The sequence below is a fragment of the Melitaea cinxia genome, chromosome 1 (genome assembly GCF_905220565.1).
Source record: "Melitaea cinxia chromosome 1, ilMelCinx1.1, whole genome shotgun sequence".
NCBI classification, from domain to species: Eukaryota; Metazoa; Arthropoda; class Insecta; order Lepidoptera; family Nymphalidae; genus Melitaea; species Melitaea cinxia.
In genome coordinates this window covers 13144111-13169528 of record NC_059394.1, presented here as the reverse complement: position 1 = coordinate 13169528, position 25418 = coordinate 13144111, and the positions used below count along the sequence as shown (strand labels likewise).

The 25418-nt window shown below is 33.6% G+C and overlaps 2 protein-coding genes across 2 annotated transcripts in view; one reads left to right on the top strand and one right to left on the bottom strand.

Annotated features, from left to right (window-relative positions):
* Window positions 1-21189, top strand: part of LOC123657223 (solute carrier organic anion transporter family member 5A1) — a 52699-nt gene extending 31510 nt beyond the window's left edge. Inside the window, exons 3-17 of the mRNA XM_045592802.1 lie at window positions 3748-3879; window positions 10886-11047; window positions 11138-11273; window positions 11358-11574; window positions 11660-11862; window positions 12255-12396; window positions 15919-16026; window positions 16133-16366; window positions 16488-16652; window positions 16785-16986; window positions 17758-17927; window positions 18627-18891; window positions 19164-19355; window positions 19504-19655; window positions 20150-21189. Coding sequence (XP_045448758.1) covers window positions 3809-3879; window positions 10886-11047; window positions 11138-11273; window positions 11358-11574; window positions 11660-11862; window positions 12255-12396; window positions 15919-16026; window positions 16133-16366; window positions 16488-16652; window positions 16785-16986; window positions 17758-17927; window positions 18627-18891; window positions 19164-19355; window positions 19504-19655; window positions 20150-20760 — 3030 coding nt within the window. The 5' untranslated portion in view covers window positions 3748-3808 and the 3' untranslated portion in view covers window positions 20761-21189. The remainder of the gene's footprint in view (window positions 1-3747; window positions 3880-10885; window positions 11048-11137; window positions 11274-11357; window positions 11575-11659; window positions 11863-12254; window positions 12397-15918; window positions 16027-16132; window positions 16367-16487; window positions 16653-16784; window positions 16987-17757; window positions 17928-18626; window positions 18892-19163; window positions 19356-19503; window positions 19656-20149) is intronic.
* A 2460-nt stretch (window positions 21190-23649) lies between these two features.
* On the bottom strand, window positions 23650-24747 carry LOC123657213 (peptidyl-prolyl cis-trans isomerase-like). Its single transcript, XM_045592794.1, has 2 exons — window positions 24670-24747; window positions 23650-24352 (listed from the first exon to the last, which is right to left on the bottom strand). The coding sequence occupies exon 2, from the start codon at window positions 24330-24332 to the stop codon at window positions 23754-23756; it is 579 nt and encodes a 192-aa protein (XP_045448750.1). The 5' UTR covers window positions 24333-24352; window positions 24670-24747; the 3' UTR covers window positions 23650-23753.
* Window positions 24748-25418: the final 671 nt, after the last annotated feature.

Below are 25418 nucleotides of genomic sequence, written 5' to 3'. Positions count from 1 at the left end.
CATGTATGGGATAACCTCAAAAGACGGATTGGGAGTCGTACAACAGCTCTTAAAACCATTAGAGCTAAAAACTGCTGCTGTGGAGGAGTGGCAAAACATTCTACAAAGTGACATCCAGAACATAATGGACCGACTACCAAATCGGTTGCAGTGATTAAGACAGATAAGATAATTGTGTTTGCAGACAAACGAAAAAAAACCGACTTCAATTACATCGACAAGTAATACAACGTAGATCGACGAAAAAATAGTCAAGTAACTACGCGTTATCAAAGATTACTCAAAAAGTAGTTATCAGATCTCGATAAAATTTAAATGTGACCACATGATTAACACCAGCTTTTGATTAAATTAAAAATTATCAAAATCGGTACACCCAGTAAAAAGTTATGCAGATTTTCGAGAGTTTCCCTCGATTTCTCTGGGATTCCATCATCAAATCCTGGTTTCCTTCACGGTATCATGGTACAAAACTAGGGATATCTCCTTTCCAACAAAAAAAGAATTATCAAAATCGGTACATCCAGTAAAAAGTTATGTGGGATAATACAACGTAGGTCGACGAAAAAAGCGTCAAGTAAAAATGCATTATTAGATATAACTCGAAAAGTAGTTGTTAGATCTCAAATAAATTTAAATGGGACCAATTGACACACACCACTTTTCGATTAAAAAAAAAAATTGTCGAAATCGGTTCACCCGGTCAAAAGTTCTGATGTAACATACATAAAAAATACAGTCGAATTGAGAACCTCCTCCTTTTTTGGAAGTCGGTTAAAATACACATTATTTAATCAATAATTTGTAGCACACTTTTTTTTTACTTATATTTTCCCGATTTTTATGCTTTTTCTCATTTTTTATGTTTTTATTTAACTTTTTAAAACTTCCAAATATTCATTTGTTTTCGCAAAGTATAACTCAATGTTATATTATTATAAAATAAATTTAATTTGCATAGAATTTTGAAGAAACTGAAAAAAGCTAGGTGGACGGTTAATTGTGCCGCTGCAAAAGTAGAAGAGACTGTTTATTTGTGACGCACAAAAGACAAAACTGAGTAATTACCTATTTAGTTTAGTTAAAGTGTACAGGCTCATTATATACACACAAACCAATAACCATAACCTATCGTATAATCTGGTAAGCTGTGGGGACGTTATGTCATTACTATTTTAACATTGCTCTCGGCTGTCCGCTCGACCCAAAAATGAGTCACCAAACGCGCAAAATGCGATGTCCCATTTAAAGAAAGCTTGCACTGCGAATAGCTTTTTAATTATGTCGATCATGCTATTAGATCCCGCTATTGCGTCGCCTAACATTTCACATCTCACGACACACTAAACTACAAAACTACCCGTTAACTTAAATATAATAAATGACGTCAACCGTAGTGTGGTTATTGTGTAATTACGTACGGTGCGTGTACTAAATTAAAAAACCTCAAAACCTAATTTTCTTTTCAATTATTCTTTATACCGATACTTACTGACTCCGCAGCGTTGTTTTGAAATATATTTTATTAACCATTATAACTTAAAAATATGAAAAATATATCTTGGCCGATTCTCAGACCTACCCGATATGCACACAAAATTTCATAAAGTCGGTCTAGACGTTTCGGAGGAGTATTTTAACTAACATTGTGACACGAGTATTTTATATATAAGATAAGAACGCTATCATTCATATTTTATATTTAATTAATGAAATTTTATAATGTTTTGCAAGTAATTAATTAAGTACAGAATTATCTTTCAATCGGATAATAAATTCGACTTCAATTACGTACATGGACCAATAGTGCAATGTAGCTCAACGAAATAATAGTAAAGTAAATACACATTATTAAAGATAACTCAATAAGTACTTGATAGTCACAATGGTATCACATTACAAGCACCACCTTTCGATTAAAAAAGGAATCATCGAAATCGATCCACCCAGTCAGAAGTTATGAGGTAACAAAAATAATAGAAAATACAGTAGAATTGATATCCTCCTCCTTTTTGAAGTTGCCGTTGTGTGTAGTAACAAGAACGGTTATGTTGGCTTGTTCTTTTAAAAATGTAAAAATTTCTCACGTTAACCGTATGTACACCGTGAGATGTATTCGAATTGTTATGACAAGTCCGTTATTCACACGAGATGTAATGACGCTCCAATTACTTGTATCAAAAAAAAATCGATAGCACTTTCATTTTTAGCCGTTCTTTTGTTTTATTTTAACCCACTTCAGACTCCTCGTCCTAGTGGTTTTTTTTTAAATATACTATGTACGTATGTACTACCCATAGTCACTAACGAGATTTGCAGTCACATTTTAAAATAACAATTCAAGTGCTTTTTTAGTATTGCCCTATTAACATCATATTATTTAAAAACAAAAATTCTGTGCACATATAATCAAAAATTATATTATTGAATACGTAATTATGTCTGTAATATAGTCAATTCATATTACGTAAATAAGTATTACGTTACGAGAAAACAACTACTCGACTCGATTATAGATACACATAATTGAACCTACTTATAATACATACTACGAATTATATTTTATTTAGAAAAAGTTCTCTACCGATCGTTTCCCAAAGATATAAACATTTTTTATACTATTAAATTTATTTATTGAACTAACAAGCATCTTTATTCAATATTTTTTATTTATTTAAACGTTAATGCAATATTGTAAACAGTTAAAAAAGAAAATTGTTTCATTACTAATCATGACACTGTAAGCTTTTGGATAAATATAGATCGTCACTGGAGGTCTTTACAGCCACTTGTAATAACGAGAATATTTGATGCCATTCAAAATAGTCTTTTTTAAACCCCCAGTGTAGCCATTATACGAGTACGGTAGGTGTACAATACGAACAGCTGGTATGAAATGTGAAATGCACACTTTAATAAAAATAAACTTTACAATTTTTTATAGTAATGATAACAATAAATTCTTTATTTGACCAAATACTGTACAATTTCATAATCCGCCAAATTGTGTGTATAATTCAAAAAATATTTATTTATTTTTATGTAAGACAGTGTAGCTTAATAAGTATAGAAATATAACAATTAAAAGGTAGTCCTATACTTTTGAGATATCCCAAATGATTTGTAGTTTAATTATTATTAATCTATACAAATAAATAAAATTGGAGTGTCTGTTTGTAATATTAAAATAACCACGATTTATTAAATGCATATAGATAGATGCATGCATACACGGTACATATACCAAAACAACTTTTTTACGATTTTTGTCTGTCTGTCTGTCAGCTTGTTCCGACTAATCTTTGAAACGGCTGGACTGATTTTGACGGGACTTTCACTGGCACGTTAGCGAGCGGAAGTGTCAGATTATGCGCCGGATGCAGCGCGGCCATAGACATCATACAATTTTTAGCGTTGCTAGGTTGGTTTATAACACATATATAAATATATTAATACAAATATTACACCTAGACTTAGGCGGAAATCGACACCCGCAACCCGCGGAACAGAAATCAGAAAGCATTTGTAGGCTACTACAAACTGCGCCAACGGGCTAGTCAAAAATAATCCCATTCTATTAGCCAAAATCTGATTTAGAGTAACGATAAGTTATTAATTACTTGAACATAAAAACTATCTAAAAGATTACATGCGTCTGTTCTAAAATAATAATGTTTTTTTGTGTGTAATATTTGATAGCTTTATCTTTGACCGATAAAGTTCATTAACGGGGTTCCAATCACACAGGTGGACAAGTATCACAGTAACTGGTATGGGCGTGCGGTGAGGCTACGAGTGCTCCACAAAAATGGCAGAAACCGAAAAGCAACAGAACGCGGGCGGCTCCAATGCCGCACCGCAACACAGGAAAGGACACAGGTAAATTATAATATTGTTTATTTTCCTAAACTAGGTAATTTACTGGAATATTAATGTAGATTTACAGACGAATCACTTTGTATATCACTACATATATAAAACAAAGTCGCTTCCCGCTGTCTGTATGCTTAGATCTTTAAAAGTACGCAACGGATTTTGATGCAGTTTTCTTAAGTAAATAGAGTGATTCCAGAGGATGGTTTATATGTATGATACATGCATAATATATAAGAAGAACACCACAGGAATAGTGATAGTTTTAGAGGTTTCTAAAGTTATGTCGCAAATAAACACATTTATTGCGCTTACATTGCAAATATATATTTTATATTTACTATCAGCATTGCACCTGTGCGAAGCCGAGGCGGGTCGCTAGTTTAATATAAAAAAAAAGAAATAAACTGATTTAATGTCAAGATAAGAACAGTAGCGGTACTAAAATGAGGCTCTTAAAAAGACAGTTTAGAAAAAAAGGAAATTCTTTTCTCACAACTTTAATGTGTAATAGTAATTTATATAAAATTATTACAACTAAAATTATTATTGACTCATTGGGTGAATGAACTAGTTGACTCGTCTTTTGTTTAAAAAAAATGTGATAAATGTTGCTTAAGAAAGTGAAAACGAAATAATATATTTATCATCATATTTGCTTACGTATTGTACTACAATGCAGTGATTAGTTCATACTGTACAGTTAAAAATATATCTATAACTAAAATGTCTGCGATGGCATGTGTCTATCTCTGAAGATACACGCACAATAACTATTTTTGTCTATTACAGACTAGTAAAGAACCGTAGGGTATTTGCGAAGCTATTTATATCAATTTATTATCAGTCCAAGTGCATTTTTGTATTGAATATGATTTAATATTCTGTTTTCCACTGCCATTCAAATTATTGTCATGATATCAAAGTTTCAAAGTGGTTCGTTTTCCATAACACATATTATGTAATAGTTTCAACTTATGTGTATTAGCCATTACGTGTAATCTAGTAAATAAAAAACCTACATTAACTGAAATTCCTGTTTTAGACACTTATCATTTTCGATAAATACTAATGTACGAAACGTAGTTATAGTACTAAATAAAGAAAATTATAATATTATAATGCTAATTAACACAACGATGAAAAATAGATATATAAGAAAACGGCCGACATTAAACGATTAACATCCGCGTAATAAATTTAATTTCACAGATTTCCTAACAGCATTAAAGTTTAGTTTCTTTTCTTGCATCATAGTTAATATCGTGACTACAAATTCTGCGTCTACGGAATATTTAGCGATATTATTCGTAAAAATTATACTTACTGTAACAATCAGTAAATATCCCCAAAGTTCAGGTGGAGAAATTATATTATTTTATGTCTATATTCTGAATAATTTTATTTTGCTCTTAACAATTTTTCGACACTACTACATACGTGAAATAAAAGACTAACAAAGTCCACGATAACGTATGTACCTATTAAAATCAATACAATTTCATAGCGGTTTTTAGTCAGCACCTAAATAATTATTGCAATATATTGTTGCAGGAATGATAATACTTAATACTTAATACTTATCGATATAATACTTAATACTTATCGATTTGTTTGGGTTCGTAACTGCAATATTTTTTTAAGGAAAAACGAGGAATGTCCTGTATTAACTATAAATTCAGAAAAAGATTTAAAAAAAATCAAATAATAATTAGATACAAGATGTTTTTGAGATTGTTTTACTATATCTTAATATCTATCATTAATTTCCAAGCTTTTGAACTTAAAGTACATTTTTTTGTTGCCGAATCTAGTTGGGAATCTAAACTAAAACTACAAGTAATTACACTCACTTACACCATATATACACCATACAACATACTCACTTACACCATACTGACCTACACTACACTCACTTACAATGTAATAATACAATTTATAAAATCGTCCGTAATTATATGGACTGCTGAACAAATCTCTAGATTATTGTATTGTGGCTTAAAACTAATGATTATTATTGATGCTTACTTTTATTATTATTATAAATTATTAACTTACTTAAGGAACTATTAAACTATTTACTTAATGAATAAACCGTTTCAGTTGTTATATCAAAATGTTCGAGGATTACGAACAAAAACAGAACAATTCCGACTAAATATTCTCCAAAATGATTATGAGGTGTTGCTTGTAACCGAAACTTGGCTTAAAAGCGGATTCTATATTCGAGAGCTGTGTGATAGTAGGTACGACGTTTTTCGCACGGATAGGAGTGACAAAACATCAAATAAACGTGATGGAGGCGGAGTTATGATATGTACAAAATCCATACTAAGGGCACAGGAGAGATCGGATTGGAGTTGTGCTGGAGTTGAATCCGTTTGGATAACAATCCCTAAAAGCGTAATTGGAATTAACCAAAATCTTAATATAGGCGTATTTTATATACCACCAGATGATTACCAAGTAAAAAGGTTAGAGACCGTAACAATTTCTTTGTCCTCAATTTTAACATCTAAATCTGAAGAGTACTTCATTATTACTGGTGACTTCAACCTCCCTAATATTGATTGGAAGAGTGGAAGGCCCTTATATCTTAATCGCGGATCAACATTATTGCGGACCGTTTCAATGGACTTCATCGAAACATGTAGCTCCTTTAACTTGACACAATTTAACCAAATACCAAACGTGAGTAATAACACTCTAGACTTAATTTTTAGCAACATCTATTTAAATGTTCTAAAATCTGATCAAATTTTAGTCACTGAAGACAAATATCATCCCTGTTTAGAAATTGACGCTTCTGAATTGCTTCTAAAAGAACTTTCGAAACCACCTTTGATTAAAATGAAGTTTAAGAAAGCTGACTACAGTGTTATAAATGAAATTCTCAGTAAATTAAATTGGCAAAATATATTGAGAGGTGATTCAATAGATATAATAGTTAACAAATTTTATGAAACTATCAATAAAATAATAAATGAACATGTACCGGTTGTTACAGAAAGGGTTTCTTGTCACTATCCTATTTGGTATAACAAATCGTTAATCCATATTATACAAGAAAAACAAAAAGCACATGCTCGTTGGAAATCATTTAAAAATCCTAGAGACTACGACGAATTTTCCTTATTACGAAGAAGACAAAAGAAATTACAAGATTATTACTACAACAAATTTAAAACAAAAATGCAGAATGACATAAAAAAAGATCCAAAGCTTTTTTGGCGGTATCAAAAATACCTAAGAAATAACAAAAGTGGTTATCCAAGTTCCCTTTCCTTAGGTGACCGTCAGTTTAACAATCCCACAGAAATATGTACGGGATTTAGTGAATTTTTTGAAAGCGTTTTTGAAAAACAGAATCATAATAAAGATAGTACTCATGTCCCAATATCTTTTGCAGACGATACTATTTGTAATCTTAATGTAAATGAGGGACTAGTTCTCAAAATACTTAAATCTCTAGACATAAATAAAGGAGCAGGAACTGACAGAATACCAGCTATATTCTTTGTAAAATGTGCAAATAACCTAGCAGCCCCACTATCAATCATTTTTGACAAATCTGTCAATGAATTTCATGCCTTTCCAACCCAATGGAAAGAAGCACTAATAATACCAATCCATAAAGCAGGAGCAAGACATAAAATAGAAAATTATAGGCCTATTTCAATATTGAATACTATAAGCAAGATTTTTGAACGACTGATTTACAATGCGATTGCGCCTACTATCCATAAATCCATCCCATTAGAGCAGCATGGCTTCATGCTTAAGCGATCAACACAAACAAATCTAGCTGTTTTTACCAATTTTGTTCATATGGCTATGGATAAAAAACAACAAGTAGATGTGATATACACTGATTTTCAGAAGGCGTTTGACCGGGTAGATCATGTAATTCTATTACAAAAGCTTCAAGCCCTCGGAATCAAGGGTGATTTACATAGATGGTTTTGTTCGTATATATCAAAAAGACAGCAAGCTGTTGTCATGGGCAGCGCTCGTAGTGATTTTGTACACGCAACCTCAGGTGTCCCGCAGGGTTCTCTTCTGGGCCCATTACTATACAACGCCTATTTATACGACATATATAGATGTTTCAAATATTCTCGCTTCTTACTATTTGCAGACGATAAGAAAATCTATAAGGCTATAAGTAAAATTTCGGACTGTGTGGAATTGCAGCATGATCTAAATAATCTTTCCAATTTCTATAAAGAAAATAAAATATTCGTTAACATTAAAAAAACAGTAAATATAACATTTTCAAGGAAAGCAAAAAATATTGAATTTGTCTACTACATTGATAATAATCCTATTGAAAAGATAAATTCTGTGAGAGATCTTGGAATTCAGTTAGATCATAAATTACTGATGTCAGAACATATAGAAATTATAACTGACAAAGCTTATAAACAATTAGGCTATATTAAACGTGTATGCAAAACATTTACTGATGTTAATTCCATAAAAATGTTATATTTTTCATACGTTCGAAGTGTTTTGGAGTACTGCTGTAGTATATGGTCACCAAATTATGCAAAGTATAAAGATAAACTAGAAGCGATACAAAAACATTTTCTAAAATTTCTGTGTTTTGTAGATTTTAGAGAATATAAAAATTATACAGAAACCTGTAAATATTATAAAATGGAAGCTTTAGAAATCAGGCGTCGGCACTGTGATGTGTTTATGTTATACGATATACTGGCTGGACATATTGATTGTAACGACTTAGTCAGTGCTTTATATTTTAAAGTGCCCAATCGTCGTACCCGTCACACAGAACTATTTTATGCACCTAAAGTACATACAAACTATGCACGTAATTCTATCCTCAGCCGTATAGTCATCACATATAATGAGTTTTATTCGGAAATAGATTTGTTCAACATGACAAAAACAATTTTAAGAAAAGCACTCAAAAGTAAAGATGTAATTAATTAAAACACACGCACGCACACACATACACACACACACACACACACACACACACACACACACACACACACACACACACACACACACACACACACACGCACACGCATACGCATACACACACACACACACACGCACACATACAAACACACACAAATACTCAATTAGATTCATAATTTAATTTTTATAAACGATCATAATACGAGATGTCTTCTAATTTGTTAAATAATATATTTAAAAAAAACTGTGTAATCCTATTTTGGTTCTAGTAATTGTTATATTATACTTTAACTAAAATAAGCTATGTATCAACTGTTGGATTATCCAATAAATAAATAAATAAACTCATATTTCTGTTTCTGTACTAAATATTTTACCATTGTTAAAAGATATAATCCCTTGATTCTAAAAGAAATCTAGATCCCAAAATCTAGGATTGATATAATATTGTATTAAAGGTTCTATGTATTATGAATTGCGACTTAGCATTTTTCTTTATTGGGCGTAAACTAAAAAGCGGACTTTTTAATTGTAAATAAATTATTCAGTTAATTTTATCGTTGCCTGTTAAACGTATAAAGTATATGTATAAGTTTAGGTTGAATATTTATTATTTATACTTTAAAAATATTGTGAAATAAGATACGTCATGACGACGCGTTGGCGCAACGGTCACACCACTGGTTTGTGGCTGTTGCACTGGCGGTTACGGGTTCGATCCCCATACGGATGTTTGCCGTGTTTGTGCAGTCCTAGTGAGTCTTCCCACTGTGCCTCGGAGAGCATGGTAAGCCGTCGATCCCGGTTGTTATCATGTACACCCGATAACGATCGTTACTCATAGTAGGGAATGCACCCGCCAACTTTTGGAACTACTGAACCCATTATGAATTTTTTTACCAGTAGAGAGCTACATTGTTCATGAGTGTCATAGACGATATTTCATTTTCGTAAAAAAAAGTATCCTCAGCGAAATAGATGAAGAATGCTGGTTAACCATATTTTACAGGCGTTGTTTCTGTAAACATTATCATATCGAGTACAAAATATAAAATTACGTAATCTTCCAAAATAACTTCTACAAACTACAAGTTTTATCTCTTAAATACGGAGAAGTTTAGTGAGCTTAAAATTATAATAATATTATAAATCTGAAGTGTCTTTATTTAAAATTGGCACATTGAAATACACAAACTCCTTTCGAATATTTAACCGAAGTAACCGAACATACGAAAATTTGTTTCATACACATTACTCACATCCGCTAACTTTGTTATAGATAACGCACGCTTTATCAGATACAGTTTAGTTTTACGACACATTTGATATAATGTGGGCCACGTTATATCAAATCTCTTTAATATGGTACTTAACAAAAGCTTTAAATTTAGTCATCTTTCTCTCATAGATCTGAAGAAGACACTCGTGCTACAATATTCAAATGTACAATTTAATGTCAAGAAAAAGAGAAATCGCGACAAATTGATGTTATAGTGACGTCATTGCGGTCACCGAGAAAATTTCGCCTTGTTTTACATAATATTATAGTTTAGACTTTAGAGGTGTGTGTTTTTATTTTGTTATTCGCACCGACAATATGTCGGATGTAACAGCTGATCAGCGTTCGTTACTGGTAGAAAGGTACTGGTATATTTATGTACGTATACTGTATTTGTATTGTCGGATCTCGTGTTCTTTGTATTTATAATAACAGCTATAATTACTTACATGGCATAAATTGTGTAATATTCTTCCGGATATTCATGTTTATGTTATTTTTTTTAATCAAGTGTTATATATTATTTTGTTTTGAACCATAAATCATTTAATTTAACAATCTATGTATAAGTATTTTATAGCTCATAACATTAAAACTTACCTACTTTGCACAAAGTTTACAATATATGTATACTTAACATGTACTGAATTTTTACAATAATTATTCTTTTTAGAATTAGAAGCCACCAAAGAATAATAGATTCATTTTTATAAATGTCTTAAGAATGGATGCAAAATATATTCAGTTATATTAATAATATTATATTATTATTGTTCGTGGTCTCAGGAGACAAGAGTCGATGTACGCGATGACGGGACTTTACGCGGAGTCCGGGTGCACGGAGGGTGGCGACGGCGCGGGGCCGAGCGCGCCGCCGCCCCCGGCGCACCCAGCGCGCGACTCTACGAAGTGTCACAGCAGAAATCCCTCCGCTGGCATATGCGACAGGTACAACTACAACAACTAATATATACGACTTATTAATTACTTCGATGACAAATAGATGCACATACTGCAATTTATTTTCATTTATTTCAGAGACCGCGAACGGGAGAGAGAAAAGGAGAAACCGCATCAATTGTTTCCAGAAATATTAGACATTCCTCATGACACAAGAGACTGTGGAATCCTGTCATGGAGACCGCTTTTTATTCAAAAGTTTTCTAGTATTAAAGTATGTTTCAACAACTCTCGATGTTAGTTATTTTTATTGTTCGTTTCATTCATAGACTAAACTGTTTTATTTTTTTTATTTTAGGTGTTCGTATTTTTTCTTTCGTTCCTAGTAACGCTTCAACAAGCACTTAGCTCGGGCTATATAAATTCTGTGATCACAACAATCGAAAAACGCTTTGAAATACCATCCAGCCTCTCGGGGCTCATAGCGAGCAGCTACGAGATCGGCAACGTTATAACTGTCATTTTCGTCTCCTATCTCGGAAGCAGGAGACATATTCCAGTTTGGATAGCAGTCGGTAAGAATTTATTTCAATTCAAAATAAAATGCGTGTAATATACACCTACATATAAACGGTATGTTTACGTAATTAAACGTTTTAGGTGCCGTCATCATGGGAATCGGTTCTTTGGTATTCGTCGTACCGCATTTTATTGCGGAAGTGAATAGCGAAATGATGGCTAACAATAAATCCGATGATAACATTTGTCGGTTACCGCGGGCCTTAGAGCAGGATATGGGTGGCCTCGGGAGACTCTCCCAAGGCCTTCCACCAAGCAATCTTAGGCCAGATAATTGTATCAAAGTAAGTAATTAGACACATAATTATTTAAATTCAACTATCCTTACGCGTTCATCATCAACAACCTTCATCCTTGTGTCTTCAAATATGTTTAAGTACAAAAGCTTTTGTCCGCATTTTCGTCAGTTTAGCCGATTAAAATATTAAAATTGGTAGCTTGAATTTAAGTACTCCACAAATAAAACTAAATTTTAATATATTAAATCAGTACCTACCTTTATAAAATGTTTGAATATGTGCTTGAGATTTTTAAAGTATTTTATTTTTTAGGTATTTTACCTGTGAAATTTAGAATTTCATAATTTCTTCACTTCATGTCATCATACTTTTCAATTGTCATAATGCCGTTTAAGTATGAAAATGTGTATTACAATAAATACAATCATCGTCAACAGAGTTCACCCAGCACATTTATGCCTGTTATGGTGTTCGTGGTGGCGCAACTACTGCTGGGATGCGGGGGATCTCCGCTTCTGACTCTCGGCACTACTTACGTCGACGATCACGTTCGACCTGAATCTTCCAGCATGTACATCGGTGAGTTATTTAAATTAAACGTAATTCGTTTTAAAATAGAAAGCCACTTGAAACATTTTAACGATAGGAACCTATGTTTTCTACATATAAATATAATAGTCGTTCCAATTAATTATATATGAAAAATATTTGACGAAAATATATTCGATTATTTTTCGTGCGCTATTAAAGGTATTTGGCTGATTATATATTGGCTGTTAAGGATAGCAATGTGGTGTTGTTTTCAATTCGGCCAGATCTGTTCTACGTTGTCCAAACCATAATAAACTTTTCTTTTTTCGTTATATCATATTATTTTTTATAGCTTTAAAGACAAATTTAAAAAAGGACAACAATGAGAAAGAAATTATTTTTTAAATTGAAAGCTAAAAATAAGAAGAAAAAGGTTTGTCAGCTTCTACATTTGTCGAATTAAGCCGAGATTCTATATTCAAAAGACTATTCGTATTACTCGTTACATTTTACATTTACAAACATTAAATTTTTTACTGATTGTAGATCTTCACATTTACTTATTCTTTCACGATTTTTTCAGGTCTAGTCCCATGACTTTTTTCTTTTATACTGATATTTATGAATATGATATGGTTACAGATTTTAAAGTTTTCTCATCTGAGTAATTAACTGATTTAATGATAGTAAAGGGGCGCGGCTCTTGTTATTTGACCGCGAAAATATAAAACACACACAGTAATATAGAGTGATATTTAAATAATGTATAATCTCTCTGACATAGACCCCTGCAAAGTTATCCGAAACATGTATGTTTACGTTAACGTTACGGGTATATTTTTATTTCTGTCTGTTTGAATCTTATTATAGTATTACTTGGTAATCTGCAAGTAACTACAATGTGAAGTTCTTTAACTCTCGCGCAATAAGTCAGCATCACATCACTTCAGTGTTACTTCAGCTGTAAATACAGTTGAACAATTTCACCATAACGTATCTCTAGCTTATTAAAATGGCTGAAAACTATCAATCAAATATTTTATCTCAGTGAAATAAAAACTAGTACATTAAGAATGCTCTATCTTTCAATAGAGGGGTTATTTTCTCAAAAATGCCTCAAAAATGCACTAACTGAATCCGATTACCGGATCCTCTTAGTGCAAAATAATACCGGATCCGGTTTTCCGGATTGCTAATACCCTAAATTGCTATTGAAACTGTATACTTCAAACAAGTAGGTATGTGGAATATATACTTTTTAAGACAGTCTTCGCTTTTGTTTTCCAATATGAAACTTTCCTCCACCGACCTTTCTGCTATTACACGTCTTTATTGTGACGACCGAATGGCGCGTTGCTCGTAACCGCACTCATAAACCAAACTGCAAACACGGCACAGTTCAATGAACCTTATCAGCCTAGACTTAAATATGTACTAGATAGTAGAATATTAGATTCAGTAGCCACACACGCGGGACTTCTGTCATTTGTTCCGAATTGATTTTTTCACGTGTTGTAAGAAAATACATATAGAAATAACGCCATAACGCCATACGTGCTACACCTGTAAAACTATTGGACAAAATATCCAAAAAAATCAGTTGCGTATACGAAAATTCAGTGCCCCGGGCCAATAAAGTTTGCCACCTTATAAATTGCGTGAAAATAGTAAAAGCAGCATATAGCAGGGATGTGCATAGTATTAGGGGTGTAAGTTTTCGGAATAAAATCGATTATTGTGTTTGAAATTTTTCGGCTAATCTTTTTTTTTAGGCCAATATTTTTCGTTATTTTACTACATACTGGGGACGTAGGCTCGGTTTTAGTCGCCCCTCTTGATAGGCTTGCGCAGCTACTCTTAGGGCGCCACCCCGGGCCATGGCCCATTTAGCCCTAGGTTAATTACGCCCATCTAAACAAAATAAATTGTAAATATGACCGAATGGTACCATTCTTTATGTTTCATGCGAAAGTCAACTTTCTCAACATAAGTATAAAACATTTTGTAATGAAAGTCATTTCGCTAAATCTAACTGATAGATTATCTTTGCCGCATGCTTACAGAAAGTAAATTTGAAACAGTTGGTTAAAAGGTTCACTTTTACCTTGATAGTTTAGTCCCCTAACGTGACAGCATAATAACCTTGACCCGTGCCCGGCCTGTCACTTATATCAAACACCAAACAATTTAATCAAAATAAAACTTCCGTGTTTGATAAACAACATTTCGCAGTAGTCAATGCCGTCTCGCCCTTGGGAGTGGTTTTTTTCCTAAATTAAGTATACGTATAAATTTGCCGAATAATATCTTTATGTATCGAAAAAATAAAAGTATATTCCGTTTGGTCTAAATTAATAACAACTTTATTACGACAAAATAACATTTTATTCTATTAAAACAATTTAAATTTCAAAGAAACCTTCATTATACCTACGAGTAGACGACATTACGTTTTCTCCGGTGCAATAAAAACAGGCGTCAAGGATCTCTTGTCGGTCCTAACTTCTTTCAACCATTAATGATAAAGCAAGAAATTTGAATAAAAATCAAAGTAGGTATAACGTAAATAATATCAAAATGTAATAATAATGTGCTTACACTATAATTTGTTGAATACATAAAAATTGTTATACAACATCGTTTTAACAGAAAGATATTCCTTGAATGATACCTAATTTAAATGTCAATCTTCGAACCAGTTACATGGTCCTTGTTCGCGACAAGACATTTCGTTAGCAAAAGTATACCGTAAACACCTGCACAATTATCGTTCTGTGTATGTTTTAAAATGAGAAATGTCATAGTTAAAAATATATAATTTTGTAATTAGGTATTACTAATTACTGACATACTTTTATAAACATGTAACATTTATGATATATTTTAATTAATATTTAGAAATCTTAAACACAATCGCCTCATTTCTTCAAAGTCATTTGAAGAAATGAGGCGATTGTGTTTTCCGACGAAACCTCAAAATGATACAAAATAAAATGTACAAAATTTGTTTTTAGTTTAGATATAGTTGACGATCATCTTATAGCCGTTTTTTAACTATTTTTAAATAGCGTTTAGCGGCAAGACAACGTTTGCCGAGTCAGCTAGTATTTTATGAATTTGAGTCATAGGTAACCGCGAAATCCGTACCATTTGCGGACCGCAGATCTAGAGTGACCTACTTTTGGTCCGCAATATCGGTAGACGGTACTATTACTGCATGCAGCCTTTTACTCGTTGTCATCGCAATTTGAGTAGCTACGTTAAATTAGCTTTAAAAAGTATTCAACACTATTCGAGTTCTTCGAAAGTTTTGAGTTTTATGTAAATGCTTTCAAGTATTTGCATTTTTTTACAAGTATTATTATCTAAAGCGATCAATTTATTCTGCGTTATAAGTTATAACACCGTATTACACAATACCTTTGTCATGTAACTATGAATCAACTTTCACAGAAACTAATTAAGTTGTAGATTGCAGATACATATTTAATCTGATTGTTGAAATATAATAAACTACATCTGTTTTTATCTAGTTATGTTGTATCAAACTTTTATTATTGTATTTTACAGGATGTATGTACAGCATGGCTGCATTTGGTCCAGTTCTTGGATTTTTACTCGGTGCATATCTACTATCATTCCATATGGATTCATTCTCTGGAGCCATTATATCAATAGGTAAGTTTAATTTCTCATTACATTATTTTATCCTAAATTTTAAAGTAACGCAATAAAACATTTTAAAAGTTAAAACTTACTTTTTATGCATTTTCTCTTGTTCTAGATCCAGGCGACCATCGATGGGTTGGAATGTGGTGGGGAGGATTTTTACTTTGCGGCCTTCTCTTGATTCTCGTCGCCATACCGTTTTTCTCATTTCCGAAAGTCTTGGTACGTGAAAAAGAAAAAATTCGATTAGTTGAAAAAGCAGCTGCGGCTAGTGGCTCTGCGACAACAAAAACTCCACCCAAACCGCAAACCGATTTTAAGGACACAGGATATGGGAAAGATATTAAAGGTTGGTAAACCAGAATAATTTTATATATATATATATATATATATATATATATCGTTCGATGAACTTAAATGTCATATTTTAAGTACCTATAAAATTACTTTCACTTTGAATATCTTTTCAGACATCCCCGTATCGATGTGGCGCCTACTTAAGAATCCTGTCTACGTAGTAACCTGCTTGGGTGCTTGCATGGAGCTCATGATAGTCTCCGGTTTCGTCGTGTTCTTACCAAAGTATCTAGAAACGCAATTCAGTCTCGGCAAAAGTCAAGCTAGCGTTTTTACCGGTTAGTTTACATTTTACAGTAGTAAATGTGCTGAACAAAAGAAATTCGATATTATTTTTAAGGGACTTGTTCGTGGACAGTGTTTTCTCTTTTGTTTCAAGAAGTATTTTTATTCTAATGTATTTTTAACAGGTTCAGTCGCTATTCCCGGAGCGTGTATCGGTATCTTCATGGGCGGATGCTTATTGAAGCGCTTGGAGCTTCGGCCGAAGGGCGCGGTACAGTTCGTACTTATATCGAACATTATCTGTCTGTCCTGTTACGCGCTTTTATTCTTCCTCGGATGTGACAATATCAAAATGGCCGGAACCACTATACCATATACAAATAACAGGTATTTTTTTCTGTTTGGGAAAGTTATAATGAATATTTAAATTTAGACCTTCCTTATTTCTTCCAGATCCTTTGTTAAACCAGTTTTTGAAATAATAATAATAATAATAATAAATATCCACACAATACACACACGGTCGTCTGTTCCTAAAGTAAGCAACTTAATGCTTGTGTTATAGGTAGCAGCTGACTGGTATATAGCTACATTTTTTTTTTTCGATAAACATACTTATAAATAATTCATATATATAATATAAGTAAATATTTATATTACACCCAGACTCAAGGTGGAAATTGAACCCACAACCATCGAACCAGAAAGCGGGGTCACTACAAACTGCGCCAATGGGCTAATCAAATAAAATAAAATGTCACATAGGTTAGGTCAGTGCTAGCTAGTGCTAGTGCTAGCTAGCAAAGTAAAAATTGAAAAATGGTGCTAGGTGTTTGACAACTAGGTTTACTGGGTATTACTAGGTTTTCCCATTCAACTGATGCCAATGACATCTTGTTAATATTTTGTTAAAAAACATATTATGTGAAGAGAAGCGTTAGAACTCTTCATCTATGCGAAACTTGTTTTGAGAGATTTGGTTTGGTCTACTTACTGTACATTCTGGCATACGATTCATAATAAAACTCAATTTTCTAAAAACTGATTTAAATTAGTGAGTATACGAAACATTAACATACGACATTTCAATTAAGTGGTGTGAACTTATTTGTACTGTATTTCCAAACATTATGATGTAACACTCCCCGTTCCCCACAGCAACGTGGAGCCGTTCAAGGTGAACCTGACGGCGGCGTGCAACTTCAACTGCCTGTGCACGGAGACGGACATGGAGCCCGTGTGCGGCAACAACGGCCTCACGTACTTCTCGCCGTGCCACGCCGGCTGCGCCGCCTTCTCCTCGCGCTCCAACTTCACCAACTGCGCTTGTGAGTATTCACTGTCTACACTACACTACACTACACTACACTACACTACACTACACTACACTACACTACACTACACCTGCATTACGGACGTTAACTTTTCCTAAGCTTGCGCCACACTAGTGCGCTACATACAGTGCCTACAATAGTGCTCGTGCGCGGTTTTACCTTAATTCATATTAGTGCTTTTTCTTCTTCTTCTTCTTCTGTTTAGCATTATTATTACCAGTTACATGTTGCCAGAGTCTGCCATCCGACTTTCACTGTGTTCAATCTTGTGCATCACATTAGTGGCCGCTGATTTGAATAATAACATATATATGTATATCATATAGTGTATTATACATTCTATTCTAAACTAACTATTTCTATTAGTTTGCGACAGTAGAATCACTTTCATAGTTTCTATAGTACATCTAATCTCTGATTTTAATCATCCATGCCTTTTTTCAAACATCATGTGCTTGATTATGCTCATACCTACGAACGAATTTATTTATAACTATAATAGATCAATAAAACCTTCAACTAACTAGCAAAGACAATATTTATATATTATTTTTATATATAATATATTATACATTTGCAAAATCAGTAATTTGTTTTTAATTTGACGTCACCTAATAATGAATAATATGTATTAATAATAAATATGTCTTGAACGGATTCTAATATATTCGATGATCGTCGTCCGTGCGGCAGGCGTCCACGAGAACAGCCGCGAGGCGCTGGGCGTGGGGGTAGGCGTGGGCGTGGGCGTGGGCGTGGGCGTGGTGGGCGGCGCGTCGGCGTCCGCGCTGACAGCGGGCGCGCTGCACGAGTACAGCGAGGTGACGGTGGTGCCCGTGGCCACGGCCGGCGCCTGCAACCCGCCCTGCACCACCATCTTCCCCTTCCTCGTGCTGCTGTTCTTCATGACCTTCGTGGTCGCCATCACGCAGATGCCGCTGCTCATGATCGTGCTCAGGTGAGCGAATCTCGGCCGAGTCGAAAGACCGCTTCGCTTTTTCCTGATCCTCTAGGAAAGTTAGACTTTTAGAACCTAGGAACACTCGAAAACAAAAGCGGTCTTGCGATACTAAATATAGTCAGTTCCGTTCATATATACAAGGCTTTAAATCTAATACTGTTTGTTTATAATTTAATCAATTGGAAAATGCATATGTGATTTGAATATAGTATTTTTAGATAATACTTAAAATATTTTGTTTGGAAAAAAATGTTTCTTTGTTCTTTTAGATCAGTAAGTGAAGAAGAACGGTCGTTTGCATTAGGAATGCAATTCGTTATATTCAGACTGTTTGGCTACATTCCTGCACCTATTGTCTTCGGAAATCTTATCGACTCCACCTGCATACTTTGGAAGCAATCATGCAGCGGCGAAAAGGGAGGTCGTTGTTTACTGTACGACATCGAGCAGTTCAGATACAGGTTACTTTTAATATTTTATTCATTTTAAATAGTCACTGACGCTAATCATGTGTCGTTAAGATTTAAAAAAATAGGTATATAAGGCGTTGTAGGCTTTGTAGTCTTATATATACTGTTTCACTGTAAACTTATAATTTGTATGTTTCAGATATGTCGGTCTATGTGGTGGCATAAAAATCGTAGCGTTAGGCATATTCCTAGCAGATTGGTGGCTAGTACGCCGGCGTCGCCATCTCGAGACGACTCCTCCTCTCGACCCGCACAAGGACATCGCCGGATCGATTATTAGCCTCGATAAATGTAAAATTTTAATCTCATTTCATATTTATTTATATCTCCAACTGAGGTAGGGCACAGCAGGAATTTCCTGCTCAAAATACGGAGCAGCCCGACTGGGGTAGTACCTCGACCTTACAGAAGATCACAGCTAAATAATACTGTTTTCAAGCAGTATTGTGTTCCTGTTGGTGAGTAAGGTGACCAGAGCTCCTGGGGGGATTGGGGATTGGGTCGGCAACGCGCTTGCGATGCTTCTGGTGTTGCAGGCGTCTATAAGCTACGGTAATCGCTTACCATCAGGTGAGCCGTAAGCTTGTTTGCCGACCTAGTGACATAAAAAAAAAAAAAAAAAAAAATCTATTAGAAAAACATACAGTTTTGATATACATTAAAAATAAATTTAAGTGACATACATATATGTACTGTCTTCACAAAAAATTGAATATTTGTCAATAGATTCATTTCGATACGGCATAAAAGGATGAGTTATCTAAAGCGTTGTTTCGAACGTGCAGTATTCGAAGAGCTCCCGTCGGCGGACAACGCCAGCGGCTTCCGGTCGGCGGTGACGTCGGGGCCGAGCTCGGCGACCACGACGCCCCTGGAGCCGCCGCCCGCCGGCCGGCTGCAGCGCGCCGACTCGCAGGAGTCGCAGAGCCGGCCGTGCGCCAGGAGCTCGCGCGTGCTGGTCGCGTCGCGCCACCTGCGCAGCGACTCCAAGACCATCCAGCTGGAGCCGCGCGCGCGCCAGCACGACGACGCCTTCCCGCGCTCCGCCTCGCGCGACCTCGCGCACGCGCACGCGCACGCGCACTCGCGCTCCGCGTCCCGCGACCTCAGCCTCGAGCAGCTCCGGCAGCTCGCCATCAAGAGCATGGAGAGCCTGGACCTCACGGTGCTGCCGCTGGCGCGCTGCGGCGACGAGGAGAGCAAGCGGCTCATCGACGGCGGCGGCGTGCTGCGCCACCGCCGCACCGGCTCGCGGGACCTCCGCCCGGCCGAGTCCAAGCACAAGCGGACCTCCTCCCATCACATCACGATGGAGCCGAACGAGTTGAGCCTCCAGATCCAGAAGGGGCGCAGCGTCGACCAACTCTCCGCGTCGCCTCTGGATCCGCGAGTTTGAGATAGATGACCTAATCTGTATATAGCGAATTAAACGAATATTCCTGAATCTCAACGCCGGGTCGAGGACCGAAAATCCCGATGACGTAAATGATGGGTGTGAACATACTTTTAGTAAAATTGGTTGATTGAGAACATCTCAGTGTAACGATGTGGTAAATAGTCAAATAGAATAAATAATTTCTATAATCTTCGCTTCACAGACTATATCTAATAAACTTATAAGAGTAACTACTGGTCGATAAAACTGTTCATAGACCTATACAAATTATTTCTTCTATTAAGCTTAAAAAACTGCAAGTGATTTCAAACCATATCTAAAATATAGTTTATTAACGCTTATCGTGTTCAGAATGTAAGTTATGTCACAGTCGTAATTGTAAAGTAGTTAAAATGAAGGGAATATATATTTTACTTTGTGTTATAATCATTTGGCTTAAATAAATGATTTTAAGTATATGAAAATACTCATCACATCCCTAATGCTGTCACTGTTCAAACGCATACAATTGCTTTCAGTTTGGCCTAAAGAATTCTTAGAAAATATCCCTATAATGTTTAAACGTAAAGCTATGGAAATGTCGTTATATTTATTTATGACTTTATTTTAACTGTACTTGAAAGAAACTGTTATAAAAGGCAATATTTTGTCATTGTGATAGAACATATTTACTAACGACCCAATTGAATCTTGATAAACAGTATTTCTAAAATTCATTACTAATAATAACAAGTTTGCATGCAACAAAATGATACTACTACGATCTTACCTTTGTTTCCATCATATCTCTAGAAAATCATCTATAAATAGTAAAATTTTAATCAATTCTACAACTGATTTGTATAATGCAAACTATAAAGTAATATTTTTATAAAGAATAAAGAAATTTTATAATATTAGCATAACTCCTCATTTTTTTGTTGTAGTTTTATGGATAATAATTAGAGATTCATATTAATTTTTAATTTATCTTTCTCTTTCTTTTTTTACTATATCAAACAAAAATTCCAATCTGTTAAAATAGTAGTAATTTTTTTTAGTTATCTGTATATTTCAAAATGGAAGGTAAAATTAACATTTTTTTTACATAGAGTCAATGTAAGTACAAAGTGCATAAATATATATATTTTGTTTACTTTATTTGGTCACATGTGAGAGTTAATATGGACATTTTACAACCAACGACATAATTAAATAACCATTCAATGGGGCGGCTAATTCTTTTAAAGCACTATGCCATTCAACTTAATGCCTCATGTTTTGTTATACATGTCAATTAGCTGAATTGCTAAACCCAATGTATATTCTCTTTAATACATAAAAAATGCTCAGCTTACTGTTCATAAATGTTAATTGCAATATTTTGACCTTTGTATTAGTTGTTGATGGGATAAATGTTTGTCCAATAATTGTATGTATAAAAAAATTAATATGAAAGGGTTTAAGTGTGCAATTGAATGGTTGTTTCAACTTTCAACCTTTTGGCTGTTAACAATACTTTTCAATCACTTCAAATTTTTTTAAGTTTCCATAATTTAAGTTACAATTAGTCAGAGATGTGTTACTTTTTTTAGATCTCCTGTGAAATCTTTTTATTGTGAAGTTAAATTTAGATTAATTACTTTCATAATGAGATCAATGATGTTTATTATAATCAGGAAGGTTTCATAAATAGCATAAATGAATAGTTTTCGAAAATTGATGTAGGTAGTTTTAATTTAAGAAAATTAGAATTATTATGAAACTATATTGTAATATTATCTACATTTATTTTCAATTAATTTATACAAGTTGCCATATTATATTGTATAAATTGTTATAAAAATTCTAAAAGCACAATTAGCACCAATGAGAGATAGTCAAAGTCAGAAGCCCCTCTAATTCAACAGCCACTTTTAAATTGAATTTTTAATTCATGTTACTTAAACTTCATACAATGATTGTATGTACAATTATTTCGTTTAGTTTTTTTTTTTTTGTCAATGTTAAAATTTTTTTAATATTTACACTCATTGAAATGTCAATTTATAGGCTGCTGTATCTAAAAAACTCAATTATTACTGTAGTAATATTATTTTAGTATAAAATATTTTTAAAATAATATTTATCATGTATATTGAAGAAAAGACAAAACATCAATGTAAATTTTTGTCATATATTTGTTAAGAGAGAAATAGTTTGATATGAAGAATGTTATATCTAAAAATGCCTTATTATAATAGATTTTAAGACTTGATACTGACTTAGCTCTACTTGGAAAGTTGTTATGTCGTTTGCAAATTGATGATAGGTTTGATGATAGCAACTCCCTAAACTAATTTGTTGCATTTAGTGATTAATAAAATTGCATACACATTTTGACATTTATTTTATTTTACCTAATACATTTATCAGAATTCAAACGTGGACATCCAAAGGTTTTTTGATTGCTTTGTTAATTGATTCTTCATAAATACCTGTATAAAAGAAAACCAAACAGTCACAAAAAAAAATCGTTTTTCTATCCAACTGAGTGGTATTTCTTCAAGACTTATGAAAATTTACTCAATTACATTTTGATAGAGTAAGAATTCTTCAATATTAACAAAATTCTAACCCAAATCATGTTTTTGGTTCAAAAACAATTATACTAATCAAATTTCTCTATATAGCTGATAATTCTAGTAATTAAAAAGTTAAGAACTAAAAAAATCTAATGAAATTCAGCAAAGAGGAACAAAAGATTGATCTTGATTTTAAATTTTAAAAAGACTAACTAAAATGTTCTTTTTTGTGATAATGTGATCAATAGATGATCACTAACTCTACCTAATTATAAAATAATAATATGTTACTATGTAGGAATATACAATACATAGAATAAGAATGAAATATAATGAAAACAACATCTATATATCAACATACTTTATTAAGGCTTACTACTTTATTCTAACATAGACAAACTGAAATGCTATTATATTCAACATCATTATATATACACTATCGAGTAATATTCAATCTAACTCACCACATTCTGCAATCAGAACTTTCTTTGATGGTTTACCACTTTTAGAACCCAGATTTTCCATTTTTTTTACAGTATCCATTCCTTCAACAACAGCACCAAAAACTACATGTTTCCTATCTAACCATGGTGTGGCAGTCGTGGTTATAAAAAACTGAGAACCATTGGTGTTAGGTCCAGCATTAGCCATGGATAAAATTCCAGGACCAGTGTGTCTTAACTTGAAGTTTTCATCTTGAAAAGTTCGACCGTAAATTGACTTTCCACCGGTACCGTTGTGATTAGTGAAGTCCCCGCCTTGGCACATAAAATTTGGAATAATTCTATGAAATGATGACCCTTTGTAACCAAATCCCTTCTCTCCTGTACATAAAGCTCTAAAGTTTTCAGCTGTTTTAGGAACTTCTTCAGCATGTAATTTTATAACAATGCGGCCTAAAGGTTCGCCGTCCGCAGTCACATCGAAGAAAACTTTTTTCTCCGGTTGAGTAGAAGCAAAACGCAGCGCTGCAGCAGAATATACCGTTCCGTTTATTAAAGTGCGACGTAATATCGCTGAGATGGCCATAATCCTGATTAATCTCTGAGCTGTAACAATAATATTATTTACTGATTCGATAATAACAATAAGCAAATGTTTTTACATTTAAAGGTTATGTGGATTTTTTAGAGGTTAAACCGTAAAAAGTAGTATAAAAATTTGAATCGTTATAAAAGCCGATGTCGATTTTCCTACTGATTTCAGATTTACTGGTTTCTAATAAGGTTCTAATCTCTCTAGGCTCTATTTAAGACGCAGATTAGATATAGAAAAAGTTTTTGACTTTTCAACCCACTTAAAAAAATGAGGAAGTTCTCAATTCTACGACTATTTTTTTATTTGTGTATCAATTGTTCAATTGTACCTTTATATACTATTTTAAGTCTTTGTAATCAACGGTGTGGATGACTGGGTGTACCAATTTCGATTTCGATGATTCTTTTTTTTATAATCGAAAGGTGGTGCTTGTCTTTAGGCTCTAGGACCACCTATTTAAATTTAATCGAGATCTGACGAGTATTTTTGAGTTACCTCTAAAAATGCTTAATTACTTAAAAATAAAATATGTAGCAAAATATAAAATATATAGCTAAGAAATATAGGTGGTAATGTTTAAAATCCCTAATGTGTGGGTAACACAAAAATAAAATCGTACATATAGGTGGTCCTATTCTTGTATTCTGCTCGACTTTTCATTGGAATTGTATAAGTTGCGATTACCGCATAAACACTACTTTTGCTGTAAGTTCAGGTTTTTTTTCATTTACTCTGATAATTTTTACGTTTTTGCCGTTATAATCATTTAATGCTATGAAGTATGAACAAACTACACTAAATAAATCGTTTTATAGCTTAAAAAGTTTTTCAGCCTCAGCCTCATCAGCATTCGTATTTTTGACTGCCATTCTTTGACTTTATTCAATATGGTGCTATTAAACTTGTAAATCTTTAAACTCTCATAACATGCCCATATCTACGGTTGATTTTATGACACGTACTTTATCAAAAGTTTACTCTCACTTAAAAGCAGAAAGTAAAAGAAACGATATGGCTGTGCTTCCAAAACAGCCGATAAAACATACAAATTTACTATGTAAATACATTTGTATATGT

What these genes read in the sequence shown, in the direction of transcription:
- LOC123657213 (XM_045592794.1), bottom strand. Translation starts at nt 24,332, where the DNA reads ATGGCCATCTCAGCGATATTACGTCGCACTTTAATAAACGGAACGGTA.